Raw genomic sequence first — 14,143 nt, 5'->3', positions numbered from 1 at the left:
TTATGCCCAAGTGAATGCATGTTCCCCTTGCAAGTCTGTTGGCCCCTCCTTCTCTGTATAGAAACCGAAGGAATGATTGCCTTGGTGTATGGTGTATGCACAGAGAAATAAAGCCCAGAGGTCAGGGACTTACAAAGTAACACAGCTTTAGAGGTGGATCCAGAACTAAAAGATACATCCATTTGAGTGCACCATGACCCTTTGTTGAAGCCAAACAGGGGAGACTGCAAGTTCTTAACCAAATAATACAATTACTCTGTTGTTTAACAGTATAATTGTTTAATGAGCAGCTTCACCAGTTCCATGGTTCTAAGAAATAAGGGCTTGATGCCATTGTAATTTCCTCTGTGAACTCTCCAGGGGTAACGGGGTGAGAGCCAACTCCTTGATTTTTCTTATTTCTGCAGAGCATGGAAATCATCCACTTAAGGCCCTCATCTCTAAATGCTAATGTACTTTGTCATCCCTCCCCATAAAGCCCTGTGCAAAGGGGATGTTTTGGTTGATTTGGCCATCAGAAGGGAATACTCTCACAGGGAGACTGGGTCCAGGAAGAGAAAGATTGTCATTTTGTACATCAGAATTCTTTTCACTCTGAAATTGTGGCGAGGGATGCTTTTGTTGTTTAAATGACACTGTCCCAACTTCTTTCCTCCTTCTGAAATGCTACCTGATTAAAGAAAATAGAGATAACATGTTGAAATTCATGGCATTAATGGCTTTGAAAACCGCACATTTCACTTCCACAAATGACTACAGTTGACGATAGATGTGCAAGCAGGAATTTGAATCTGTGAAATCTCTAATCATTCTTTATGCTTCAGGCATCCAAGGCACACTCCAGGCATTTTCTTGGCAGCTTTGGCCCATTTAGTTGGACAGGCTGGTTTAGATTGTGCAGCAGTCTCTGTCAGCTGTTGTAGGTGGTTGAGATAAGCAGATCAGCCATGCTTTGATCTAGCTTTTCAATCTTGGTTCCCTTCCTCCTTTCGTAATCCGGCTACCTTCTCCAGGCCATTGGAAGCTCTCCTTGCTTAAAAGTGCTTCTCTAGGAGGTACCAGAGTGTGCCATGGAAAGCCAAAGGGGAAAGACCAGTGCCAATGACAATTGTGACCACAGTAACAGCTATTTGATAAGTGTTTACTTTGGGCCATTCTGATAAGTGCCTTCTGTGCCTTAAACTCGGTGCATCTTAAGAACAACCTGGGGATATCCAGACATAAATATCCCCATTTTACAGAGTGTAAGGATTGAGGCGGAGAGGAGTTAAGTAACTTGCTGGAAGTCAGGCATAAGGCAGGACTGGAGCCCAAGCTCTTGAGTTGTACATAGAAGACGACTCTCCTGTTTTGCCAAATGTCTTAACTTGTGACCCAACTTCTCTCTCCAGCTAAAGATCAAGAAGAAGAAGATGGCCAGCGACCAGGAGCAATTGGCAAGCAAACTAGACAAGGCCCTGTCCCTCACAAAGCAGGACAAGTTGAAGTCACCCTTCAAATTTTCGGACGCCTCTGGGGGGAAATCCAAAACTAGCGGGGGCTGCGGCAGGTTCTTAACTCCTTATGAGAGCCTGCTGGGCAAGGACAGGAAGGCACTAGCCAAAGGCTTAGGCCTGTCTATGAAATCCTCCAAAGAAGGTAAACACAAAAGGGCCGCCAAAGCCAGGAAGATGGAGGTGGGGTTCAAGGCCAGAGGCCAGTCCAAGTCGGCCCATTCCCCGTTCGCCTCGGAAGTGAGCAGCTACTCCTACAGTAAGTAGCGGCCGTCGCACCGCCTCTCGGCCACTGTTTCTTTTCTTTCCTTTCCTTTCCTTTCTTCCTCTTTTCCTGTGAGGAGATCCAAGGCCCCTTTTTGACTTTGCGCCGCGTCAAAGTCCGCAGCGGGTGCGCCTGAAGCGGAAACGCCTGTGATTGGCTGGCGTGGTGCTGAGTAGGCACCTGTAGTTGGTGGGCGTCAGTGATTGGCTGGTGGAGGCGGAAGGCCGCCTGCCCTCTTTCCGCTTGCGGTCCGGAAGCCGTCCTTGTGGAGGACTTTTCGTGTTATGAAGTTTGCGCCGGTCAGCCTAGAGAGGCTGGAGTACACTGCTTTTATGAGTGCTAGAGATGACGGGTTCTCCTGCCCGCAGGAAGCTCGCGGTCCTCTGCGGAGAATCAGGCCAGGTGTTAGTGGAAACGGAGGTTGTGGAGCGCGCCTCCGAGCGCTTCACGGGCGTGTTTTCGATGTATCTGTGACAGCCCTACCATCGGTTTTGTTGCTGAGGATGCGCCTGGGTGTGGAGAATCGAGCCGGGGTTAAACCCGGTTCTCTCCGACCCGCCTGCCCGCTGGCGCTTCTTGCCGCAACGGACGTTACCATTTCGGCCCTGTCCACTGTGTATGTGGCTCTCCAGCCCTTGACGTGGAGCAGCCAGTGGGGCTGAGGGACGGAGTTTGTTCCATTTGCGTACAGACTGCCGCCCTGGAGCTGTTGTGGTTTTCCTGAGTGAGTTGGCTTTCCGTGGTCTGCAGCCTGCTATGTGGCAGGTAAAAGGTGCTCACTCGGTACTCGCGGGCCGAGTGCCTCATGTCGCAAGCCTAGGGTGGTCAGGTGCTCAGGACGTGGCTGCTGCAGGAAGATTTCTTGAGTACGGAGTCCCTAGGTCCTGGCGAGACTGGGCCTGGGTTGACCCCTACTAGGTTTTGTGTGTCCTTGGCTTTTGATGGGGTCCGTCCTGGTGTGTGTGTGTGTGTGTGTGTGTGTGTGTGTGTGTGTGTGTTTGAATGCCACGTACAAAAAAAAAAAAAAAATGAACATGTTTAATGCCAAACTGTGTTTTTGTAAGAAAATAAGAGCGTTTATGGACTTACTGCCACCCATCCCAGGGCTTTGGGGGAGCCTTAGGTGAGCCCACGTGGTAAAAAGGGGAGAGTCTGCAGACTCTCATGGATGAAAGACAGGCAGACTGGTGAGGACATGAGTGAGAGTGCCATAGCTTTGGTGCTTCTCAGTCTGGATGGGTGTGATCACACAGCACTGCCCAGGTTCCTGACTGTGTGGGAGCGAGGACAGACAGACAGTGACAGACTTATTTGACTGAAGGGGAAGGGAAGGGCTTTCCTTTGCGTTGTCCACCTTGTTCCTTTTGGAATAATGAAAAGGGGGAGGGAGGGAGTTGCTCCTCCTTGAGTGGTTGCTAGAAGAATTCCCACATGCCTTCACTTACAGGGGGACAGGGGTTGGGTAGAGGTGGAGGGCACAGATCATCTCAGTTCCCAAGGTCTTTGGGGCCCTTGGTGCTGATGAGTCCATTGCAGCAGGAGCATGCGTGTTCTTGCGAATATGAGGACGTGTTTTAGTTGTCCGTCTGATTCTGTTATGCCTTGTCCCACAACTGTATTGCCTGGGGAAAGAATCCAGCTAACATTGGAACAGGGAAGTCAGTGGGCCTGTCTTCACCTAGAAATGACTGCAAGAGACACCTGGTTGTAGAGAAAGCTCTTCTCTTTACTTGGTTTGTTTTTCTACAGTTTTAGGACAGTGGAAGTTTAGGGCCACAGAGGTGGAGGTGTGTTCCAGCAGGGATACCAGCAGAGTGGTCCCTTCACTTTTCCAGTTTGTATTGTAGGACATGGGTGGCATGCCTGGGAAGGCAGGTTTTGTCACCTTCTGGCATCTCTGAGTTGGGATGTGTCTTCAGAAGGGAGAGATTGGTACACAAGCAGGAGAGCTATGGCAAGAGCTAATGACTTGGTAGGACAGCCCTGTCCTCCAGATTTGCCAGACAGTCCTGAAGTTGGGGTCTTGGTTGGAGTGGAAAGGGGAGATGTTGATAGAAGCAGCCAGAGGGCACCCCACCCCCCATTTGTGTGGTTTCTCTTGGACTTGATGGCAGGTTTTGCCAGAATGATAGTTGCATGTGTTAATGTTCCTCTTGTTTGGCATGGGCTTTACTAGATCAACAGATTACAGTCTTTGGCCATGGAGCTGTTTCTTCCTGCTCTTGCTTAACAACCCAGTGTGTAAAATGGAACAAAATGGTATATATTTGGGTTGAAGTTGGAAGGGACCAGAGCTATGCTCCTCCTCCAAGCTGGTTGGTCCTCTCCCAGGAGGGTTGGCAAGTCCTGGCCCTGTATCATGTAGTAGGGCCACAGGCTCTAGGAAGCCATTGGTGGTGTACTGGTGGAAAGGGGTGGGAGACCTCCAGTGAACTCATCCATCAGTTTCCCCGGTGTGAACTCTCCCTAGGGCCCATTTCAAGCTGTCTTTGCAGCGTTGCTGAGTGGGGAGTTGGGAAGAGATGAGTTCCATTGGCTCGCCTGAGCCCTTCCTCAGGGGTTGTGGCCCACCCCTGCAAGGAGCCTGTGGGCTGTGCGCAGTGCACGGGTGGAAGGGAACCACATGGCAGTGGCCCCAAGGCCTGGGGAGAGTTCTCTGTTCCCGAGAGCAGGGCTCCTCCATCCTGCCAGTGCCTGGGAAGGCGGAGTGACTGACTGGTGGGTGATTCCAGCAAGCCTAAAGAGGGCCCGGATCTGGCACCTGGGAAGTGCCTGAGTGTCTGAGGCTAGCACTCGGAGGGTGAGGCGCCGGCCAGGAGCAGAGCTTTCCCAGAGCCAGGAGGCATTTGACTTTGTTCTGGCCCCCCAAAACAGTGAAAGCGACACCAGCCCGCTCCTCGCTGTGCCCTGTGACTTATTTTTATTAAAAACTACTTTGACTGCAGATACGGACTCAGAGGAGGACGAAGACTTCTTGAGGGATGAGTGGTCTGCCCAAGGCCCTTCCAGCTCCAAATTGACCTCCTCTCTCCTGTGCGGCATGGTGGCCAAGAACAGCAAGCCCCCCGTGGGCCCCAAGCTGACCAAGCGGGGTCTTGCGGCCCCCCGGACTCTGAAACCCAAGGCGGCCGCCAGCAGGAAGCAGCCGTTTTGCTTGCTGCTTCGAGAGGCCGAGGCACGCTCCTCCTTCAGCGACTCTTCGGAGGACTCGTTTGACCAAGGTTACTAGCTCCAAACGCGAAATACCTTCCATGTTTTAGCGCGAGAGAGTGAGTGCGAGAGCGAGAGCGAGAGCGAGAGCGAGAGCGCGTGCGCACAGCAGATGGCGACGCTGCGGCCGTCCACTCGGATGGCCACAGGAGGAGCCGTCTTGGTTCTTGGCAGCGTAGCCTGCCGTATCAGCCTATTTTTGTTTTTGTTTTTATTGGTACTGTATCATTGTGATAATATCATTGACTGGCTCTTTTCGAGCTCTTATACGGACTGGTTTTTAGTCTCTACTTTTCTCCGCCCTCCTCCCTCTGCGCCCTGTCCCCACCCGAGGCCCTGCACCTTTCCTGTCCTCCCAGACCGCAGGCCTGGGCTGGGCGCTCTTTTGGCGTGGGCCCCGCAGAGGCTTCCTGAGGAGCATTTTGTAAATGGACTTCTGTCGTGTGGGCGTGTGACTTGATGTTTGTACTGCGATTTTGGTAATACCAAGCTTTATTAAACATACCGAGTTCATTTTTAACTAAACCGTGTGCCTTGTCTCTCTTGCTGTGTCCTTACTAGACATCAGGTTGATGCTTCCCTTCATTTTGTTCCTCCTCCCCCTCCTCCCTCCTGCTCCTCCTCCCCACCCCAGAAGGAGTAGACGGGTGGCACCGTTCTTCTCTATTATTCAAATATCCCTGGTGGCTTTGGCATCCATCCCACTGTTCAGGTTGAGTCAGCCGCTCTCACCTCCAGCATCATCTTTTTTTTTTTTTTTTTAATCTGCTTGTTTGTGTTTTATTTTCTTAAAGCTCTGCTCTTACTCACCAGTGGTTAAAAAATATTAACTTTTAGACACTTGTCTTCTAACACATATTTCTGTTTTGAAGGGCATGTAAGCAGTGCAGGGTCAAGGCTGTGTGCTGTCCCAGGTTTTTGTTGTTAAATATGGAAGTGTGGCCTCATTGCCACATTGAGGGACAAAAGGCAGGCCTAGAGCACTGGCCTGTGAGTCCTAGGCCTGGTTTGGTCTCAGCTCAGCCAGGGGTCCTTAGCCAGCTCTCTAAAAAGAAGGTCAGACTCCATGACCTCTGAGATTATGCTGGCTCTGACTTCTCTAACCTCAGAATTGTACTCTGGGGTTAGAAACATCCGAGTCCTTCAGGCCCTTCAATCAGAAATGTCCCAAGAAGGGGAAGCAAGTAAAAATGTTTCCTAGCCCTGGTTTTAGGGTTTGCCTCAGGGTGGATTTCCTTTAGGGTCAGACCACAGGGATCCCCAGAACCCTGAATAGCAACACCCAGATGTCAGCTGCTCCCTGAGGAAGACCTGGGGTGGGGTGTGTCATAGCAGACCTGGCCATGACCTGGCCCAGGCCCCTGGAACCGGAAAGCTGCCCCCACTTTCTAGCCTTGCTCCAGTTCCCCTGCCTCTGCCACCTCCCCTCCAAATTGGCAGAGATGGATTTTGGGTGACCAGGCGATGGCAGTTAAGGAGGCTCATGTTCTCCTGGGCTGCTGCCGTGTCTGAGATACTGTGCCCTGGGCTAAGAAGAGAGGTCACCAACTGGCTGGCCAGCCTAGTTTTCTGAACCCTTCCCCACCGCCCAGCTTCTATGGATGAGTCTGGTTGACTTGCTATCCCCTTTCCCCCCTCGCCTCCTGCCTCTCCCCAACCTGGGCTGGACCCCCTCCTCTCTGCTTATACACCCTTAAACCCAGGGTTCTAGCTCCCAAATTTTTGAGCTCTGCTGCCCCAGCTCAGATCCCACAGAGAAACAGGCAGTCTCCCAGACCTCTCAGGAGGGGCCATGTGCCCTTGGGCCCCAGGACTGGACCCAGTAATGCCAGTGGACAGAGACCAGATAGGGGAGGACAGGGGTGAGGGAGGGGCTCAGCTCCTCACCTTGCCCACTGCAAGCAAAGCAGCCGGTGAGGTCTGGAGAGGGACACCTGGGGATAGGGCCTCACCCACCCTGGTACTAAACACTTATTGGCTTGGCTTTTCTAGTGTGTCTGCTTTCTCCTCCCCGCAGCTTGACCATACCTCCACCCTTGACCCCTACCCATGATGCTTTGAGTGTCTGTTTCGGTCTCTTGCATTTGCTCTCACGCTGCACTCTGGACGCAAAGCGAAGGCTGGGAGTAGGGCAGACGGCGCAGCGGGTCACTGAGCTTGGGTCCGAGCCTGGCTCGTTGCTCCGTAGGTAGGCAAAACCCTTTTCTTTCTGTCCTCTGTACACCTCCCCTCCTCGGGGTCTGCCCCCACCGGGTCTGGCAGCAGCAGATTCCTTGGCGTTTATTGGGTTTTGGGAAACCAAACCAAGTTATTAACCCCTTGCCCTGAGCCAAGATTTTTTTTTTTATACATATGTATATGTATGTATACAAAGTTCTCTGCAAATTTACTTATTGGGATTTTTCTCCCCTTTTGCCCTTGGCAAGCTCTGTTGCCTCAGGTGTGGACGATTCCAGAGAGGCTTTCTTGGCCCTCAGACCCCCATTGCTCCTCTGCCCCCATGGACCTTGACCCAAGCAGACCTGCCTTCGTGGGAGGCTGCCAGCCACATTCATCAGGCAGGCGGGGAACCGGGACCACAGGAGTCCGCAGGACCACAAGATGATCCATGTCCCTTTTGTAGAAAGCACCTTTTCTGGGCTTCTGCCTTCTAGATGTTCCTCCACTTCAAAGTGCTGGGACTGGCCTGCTCCTGGCTTTCTGGGATCTGATAGGGCCTCGGAGGGCTCTCAGAAACCCAGAGCCAGCCCTCCTGCCCTCCTGCACCCACGCTGCCGGCCCGAGAGCCTTCTGGAAGGAAGATTTCTGGAGTTACAGAGTCCACACCTGAGTGGCCAGGGCAGTGTGTTTTTAGAAGGGAAATCTCCTGGTCCCTTGCCAGCCCCATGTCCCCATCCCAGCCAGCCACCCATGTGCCACCCTGCCCAAATTGACCAACCCCAAGGAGACCTGATGTGGGGGACCCAGGTGCTGTCGAAAGTCTGCCTACACTTAGCCTGCTTTGCCGCTGTGGCCCACTGGGGCGGAGACAGAACCATGTGACGTCGCAATGTGAATGATCGCAAGTGTGCACTGCCTGCCTGCCCCTGCCTGCCCCGCTGGCCTCCCTAGCCTGCTGCATCCATCGCTCTGGAGCCAGTCTCCCACTCACACCCTCTTAACAAACCTACCCTCTCTGCCTTCTCCCTCGATCCACCCCTGTGGACTCCTCCAGCTCCTCACCATCTCCCTCTCCCAGGCTGGAAAATCGCAGCAGAAATCCAGGCTCCTTCTGATAAATGGATAGATGGAATCTGTTCTCCTGGGACTGCTGGTTTTGGCCACTAGTTGTACTTAACCAAATGGTGGCTTGGGACGTTGGCAGGAGAACGTGGACTTGGCCATCTGTCTTCCCTCATGCAACCCCTGAGCCAGTTCTGGCTGGGCAGTGCTGCCTTCCATCGTGCCTAGGCCCTGCCCTTGGCCGGCAGCTCCCGGTGCTCTGGCCTTTTGAGGCAGATGAGTCCCTGCTGCACGTGCCCTTCTGCAGCTCCTTGGCTATGGTGAGTCAGGTGTCAGGTGCCTCCTCTCCACCCTTTTGGGTCTGCAGGGCCATCTCCCTGGGAAGGTCAGAAGCAACTCTGTGCCACAAGACAGTTTTTTTGGTGGAGGGTTTGGTTCTTAGGCAGGTGGCATCATCATTTCCTGCCAGCTTTGTCACCCAGCCTGCCAGTGTTCTGATACCCAAGCTGGCCTTGAGGGACTGCTGGCTCTCAGGCTATCAGGACCAGTGGCTGGGGAGAAGCATGTCCTTATTCTCCTACCAGAGAGACAGGTTTAGTCAGCCAGCCAGCCCCACTGCTGCCTGAGCACTTGGCCCCTGGGAGCCTTGGTCTCCAGATGCAGAATGGGTCACCTCACCTGCCCCAAGTGTTCCTGTGAGTTGAGAGCCGTGGCCCACTGTAGCTTCTGCTGCAGTGGGGACAGCATGGTTCCTCTGGAGGCCCTGATTCTTTTGATCCTTCTACATGGGATCCTGAATCTATAGCCTGTCTTTTCTCCTACTACGTGGGATCTTCCCCTTAGCAGGGCTGCAGGGCAGGAAGATTATCTGGTGCCACAGATAAGAAAACAGGGACTCGGGGGGAGACTTGGCACCCAGGCCCCTCAGCAGGGGGTGCTGCTGAGAGTCAACTTTGGACTAGAGCCCTATTTGAGGCTTGAAGTATGGGGGCCCCAAGCCCTTTAAAAGAGACCATACTCCACCTTCTCCTGTCACCGGCCCCCAGGCTTCCAGCAGTTTGCCACTAGCTCCTTGCCTGGACCCCTCAGCCTGAGCTCCATTTCCCCCTCTTCTTTCTACCTCCTTTTTCTTCTCTCCTGCCTCCTTCCTCAGCCTCCGTGTCTATGTCGGGGCGTGTGTGCGTGTGTGAGATGTGGTGAGCGCTGTCTCCAGTCCTTGTCTGTGTGTCTGTCCCCTGCCCACAGCACAGGTGCATGTCCGTGCTCCCCTCTCAGAAGCCCACCCTGACACCCAGAGCCGCTGGGATGCCCAGGATGCCCATGTGCTGGGCTCTGATTGATGGAGGCCTTGGGCCATGGGTGGGTCTGTGGGATGGTTCTGGATCCTCCCCCAGAGGCCCCCTGGTGAGGATGGTGGGGAGGCTGGAGCCTAGTGGCTGCTCTGGCCCCAGGGGTTGGGGGTGGTGGGGGGCGGCATGTGCCTAGGCCAGGGCCCTGACTTGCCCCCTGTTTTCTGCACGCCAGATGAGAGCTCCGAGGAGGAGGACGAGGAGGAGGAGCTGGAGGAGGAGGAGGCTGGTGGTGGCTATAGGCTGGGCACCCGAGAGCGGGCCCTGTCGCCAGGCCTGGAGGAGAGTGGTCTGGGCCTGCTGGCCCGGTTTGCAGCCAGCGCCCTCCCCAGCCCCACGGTGGGGCCATCTCTGTCGGTGGTGCAGTTGGAGGCCAAACAGAAGGCCCGGAAGAAAGAGGAGCGACAGGGCCTGATGGGTGAGTGTGGGCAGGTGTGCCACCAGGCGGTGGGTGCCTTGGGCCCCATCCCACAGATGAAACTCAGAGCTGGGTAGGAGCAGAGCTGGGAGTGGGTGAAGCATCTGCCCTGTGGGCCAGCCCTGAGTGGTGCCAGTGCTGGTGTTGGTGTCATGGACCCTGGCCTGCTGTCCTCTTGGGGGGTTTATGGCCACCCAAAGATAGCATCCTTTACTCTCATGCTCTGAGCAAACATGGCCCTATGTCCAGTATCCTGGAGGCTATAGGAGCCTAAGGGAGGCCCTTGACCTTCTTAGGGACAAGAAGCCACTCCAGATTAGAATACCAGCTGGCCTGTGAGGGACATGGGAGCTGGCTGAGAAGGAGGTTCAGGGAGAAGCAGCAGCCTAGGTATAGCGAGGAGGAAAGGGATGCCATGCTTGGGCACTGGAGGGGTGCTCTCGGTGAGTTTGAGGTGGAGGGCTAGGCCTCGCAGTGCTGGGACTGGGCCTGGAGAAGTGCAGGGGCCTTGGCAGGCTCTGTATTCTGTTGTCATTGATCTTGAGGCTTCTCTGTGAGATCAGGCTCTCCCTCCCACTGCCCCAATGGGCTAACTGAGGCCACAACACTAATACTTGGGCAGGAGACTTGGGCTCATCCTGGTCTCACTTCCTTCCTGTCTGATCATGTTGTTGTATCAGGGTCCTGTGTCCCTGGTGATTCCCCAGTCTACTTTTTTCTTAGCCTTAAGAGGGGGGCATGGGATCCTCCTGGTAGGTGCTGGGACAGGGAAATGGGCACCGTGATGCTACCCTGCGGCTCTCTGCAGGCCTCCTCTGAATGACCCCTTTCCCCAGCTTAGGGACCAGAGCCTCACTCTCAGCCTGCAGTGCCTCCTGAGGCCCCATTTCTGGCCATGCCAGGCTCCAGGCCCTGACCCTGCCTTCCCCCTCCTTCCTTTCGCTTCCTCTCACCATTATTCCCGCGGCTTCAGACTTGGCTTTCCTGCAGGGTGCCATCAGCGCCCTCAGGCTTGCTCCTGTCAGGATGCGCCTTGCAGAAGCAGCTGAAGGACTTTTCCCCAGAGCCCAAACTTGAATAGGACTCTTTTCTCAGAGTTTGTTCCTAGTTGCCTCTTGGTGGGATTCCACCTGTTCCTCCACCAGCCTCCTGCCACACCCCCACCCCAAAACTTCAGGTTACTGGCTCTAGTGCCTTCAGCTTTTGTACTTGCTTTTGCTGAAGGAGCAGACATCCATTCCGTCCAAATTGCCCAGTGGGTTGACCCAGGGTTCGAATTGTTCCCTTCTTATATTTTTCACGTCTGAAGGGTCTGGAGTGATGTTTCCTTTTTAATTTCTGATATAATTTCCGCCTCCTTTTTCTCACCTTCCTCATCATTCTGGCTAGAAATTACCCACTTCAATGATTTCTGCTGTTATTTCCTCTCTTCTGTTTTCTTTGGGTATAATTTGCACCTGCTTTTCTTAGGGTAGAAGCTTAGGTTGCTGCTTTGGGATCTTATTCTTTTCCAATACAGATATTGAAAGCTCTATAAACTTCTATTAATGCTGCTGTAGTTGCACCTCACATGTTTTGATATGATTATTGTATTTTTATTATTCAGGATATTTTCTAGCTTCTCTTTTGATTTCTGCTTTGACCCAATGATTATTTAGGAAGGTATTTGTTTTCCAAATTTGAGAAAAGTTGCCTGGTTATCTGATTGTCGTTGATTTCTAATAAAACTCCATCGTGGATTGAGAGCATAGCTATACTATCATTTCAATCTTTTATTTTACTTAAGTAATTTATTTTTGTGGTACTGGGGATTGAACCCAGGGCCTTGTGCATGTGAGGCAAGCACTCTACCAACTGAGCTGTATCCCCAGCCCTCAACCTTGTAATTTTTACAAAATTAAAAAATATCTGGCATTTTCCCAGTAGGTGCACACTTAATATATGTTTTCTGATGTTGTTACGTAATTATTCCACAAATATCACCCACATCAGTGTGATCAGTAGAGTTCATATCTATGTCTTTGCAGTTTGTTTCTTGTCTAGTTCTCTCAGTTGCTTAGAGATAGGTAAAATCTCCAACTATGATTGCACAATCTTCTCTTTCTTCTTTTAATTCTGTCAATTTTTTGCTTCATTTACCTGCAGCTCTATTATTGGGTGGAAACATGATTATGATTGTTGTTTTCCTCTTCACTTTGTTATTAAAGAAGTGTTCCTTTCTACCTCTAGTAACATTTTGTTTTGAAATTCATTTTGTCTGGTATCACATAATCACTCCAACTTTCTTATGCTGACTATTTGCTTTGTATCTCTTTTCCCATCCATTTACTCTCATTTTGTCTATATCTGATGTAAGTCTCCTGTAGATGCCATTTAGTTGTTTTTTTTCATCCTTTAATTTCTGTCTTGTGTGTGTGTGTGTGTGTGTGTGTGTGTGTATGTGTTTGGTTGTTACTGGGGATTGAGCCCCGGAGTGCTGAGCTATACCTTCTGCCCTTTTTAGAGAAAGGGTCTCACTCACTAAGTTGCTCAGACCGGCCTCCAACTTTGAGTCTTTCTGCTTCAGTCTCCTGAATAGTTGAGATTATAGGCATGTGCCTGGCTTGTTTTTGTTTTTTCAGTGTTGAATCTATAATATTTAATGTAATTATTAATATGGTTGGGTTTGAATCTACTTTAAAAAAAGAAGTAGTATTGATATAGTTTATATACCATAAGATACACCTTCAAATGTGTGATAATTCAGTGGTTTTTATTGTATTCACAGACTGGTGCAACCATCACCACTACTTTATATCATTCTCATCAGTCCCAAATGAAACGCAACACCCATTTGCACTCTCCCACCAAATTCCCACCAAATTCCAGCCCTAAGCACCACTTCTTTCTGTCTTTAGAGATTTACCTGTTCTTAATATGCCACATAAATGAAATCCTATAACACGTGGCCTTTGCACTCATTCACTTTGCATAGTGGTTTCCGGGTTCATCTGTGTTGTAGCATTATCAGTATTCCATTTCTTTTTATGGATGAATTCCAGTCCATTTTATATAGTTGTACCACATCTTCCCTACTCCTCAGTTGAGGGACATTTAGGTAGTTTCCATTTTTTGAATTTTATGGATAATGGGTCTATGAATATGTGTGTACAGGACATATATTTTCAGTTCTCTAGCGGTGGAATTCTGGGTCATTTGGTAACTTCATGTAACCTTTTAAGGAGTTGCCCAACTCTTTTTCCAAAGTGGCATTCCACTAGCAGTGTACGAGCTTCCAGGTTCTCTACACCCTCAGCAATACTTGCTATTATCTTTCTTTTTTGGGCTGGGGATGTGGCTCAAGCGGTAGCGCGCTCGCCTGGCATGCGTGCGGCCCGGGTTCGATCCTCAGCACCACATACAAACAAAGATGTTGTGTCCGCTGGAAAAAAACTAAAAAATAAATATTAAAAAAAAAAAAAAATCTTTCTTTTTTATTACAACCACTTTAGTGGGTGTGAAGTATGGTATCTCATTTTGGGTTTTTTTGTTTGTTTGTTTGTTTGTTTTGTGCTGGGAATGGAACCCAGGGTCTCATACATGCTAGACAAGCATTCTACCACTGAGCTGTACCTCCCGCTTTTTATTTTGATTTGCATTTCTCTCATAACTAATGACGTTGAGCATATTTTTAGTGGCCAGTTCTGAAACTTCTTTTGGGAAATATCTCATTTAAATCCTTTAGTCATTTACAAAACTTGTGTTTTTGTATTGTTGAATAAAAATTTTTAAAAAATATATTCTGGTTACAGCTCTCTTATCACATAAATGATTTACAAGTATTTTCTTCCTTTCTTTTGAGTGGTTTATTCACTTTTTTGATAGTGTTATTCAAAAACCAAAATTTTTAATTTTGATGAATCCAGTTTATCTGATTCTTTTCTTGTCACTTGTGGTTCTGGTGTCATATGTAAGAAAGTATTGCATAATCCAGGGTCATAAATATGTATTCCTGGTTTCTCTTAAGACTGCTATAGTTTTGCTCTTTTATTTATGTCTGTGATCCATTTTTAGTGAATTTCCTTATGTGGAATGGTGTGGGGGACTTTTGCATGTGGATATCCCATTGTCATTTTGTGTGTTATTATTATGTGTTGAAAAGTCTATTCTTTCATTGGTCTTGCTGCTTTTGTTGAAAATCAATCAA

At 50.4% G+C, this 14,143-nt stretch overlaps 1 protein-coding gene across 6 annotated transcripts in view; it reads left to right on the top strand.

The window, feature by feature from the left end:
* Tnrc18 (trinucleotide repeat containing 18) overlaps positions 1–14,143 on the top strand; it is a 91,786-nt gene that overhangs the window by 52,709 nt on the left and 24,934 nt on the right. For all 6 annotated transcript variants that reach the window (XM_027919743.2, XM_027919742.2, XM_071605516.1 and 3 more), the window contains 3 exons: positions 1,392–1,752; positions 4,704–4,979; positions 9,715–9,957. In XM_027919743.2, coding sequence (XP_027775544.2) covers positions 1,392–1,752; positions 4,704–4,979; positions 9,715–9,957 — 880 coding nt within the window. The remainder of the gene's footprint in view (positions 1–1,391; positions 1,753–4,703; positions 4,980–9,714; positions 9,958–14,143) is intronic.

The sequence above is a fragment of the Marmota flaviventris genome, chromosome 19 (assembly GCF_047511675.1).
Source record: "Marmota flaviventris isolate mMarFla1 chromosome 19, mMarFla1.hap1, whole genome shotgun sequence".
Classification (NCBI taxonomy): Eukaryota; Metazoa; Chordata; class Mammalia; order Rodentia; family Sciuridae; genus Marmota; species Marmota flaviventris.
The sequence above is the reverse complement of the archived record's forward strand: the minus strand, read 5'-3'. Positions and strand labels throughout refer to the sequence as shown.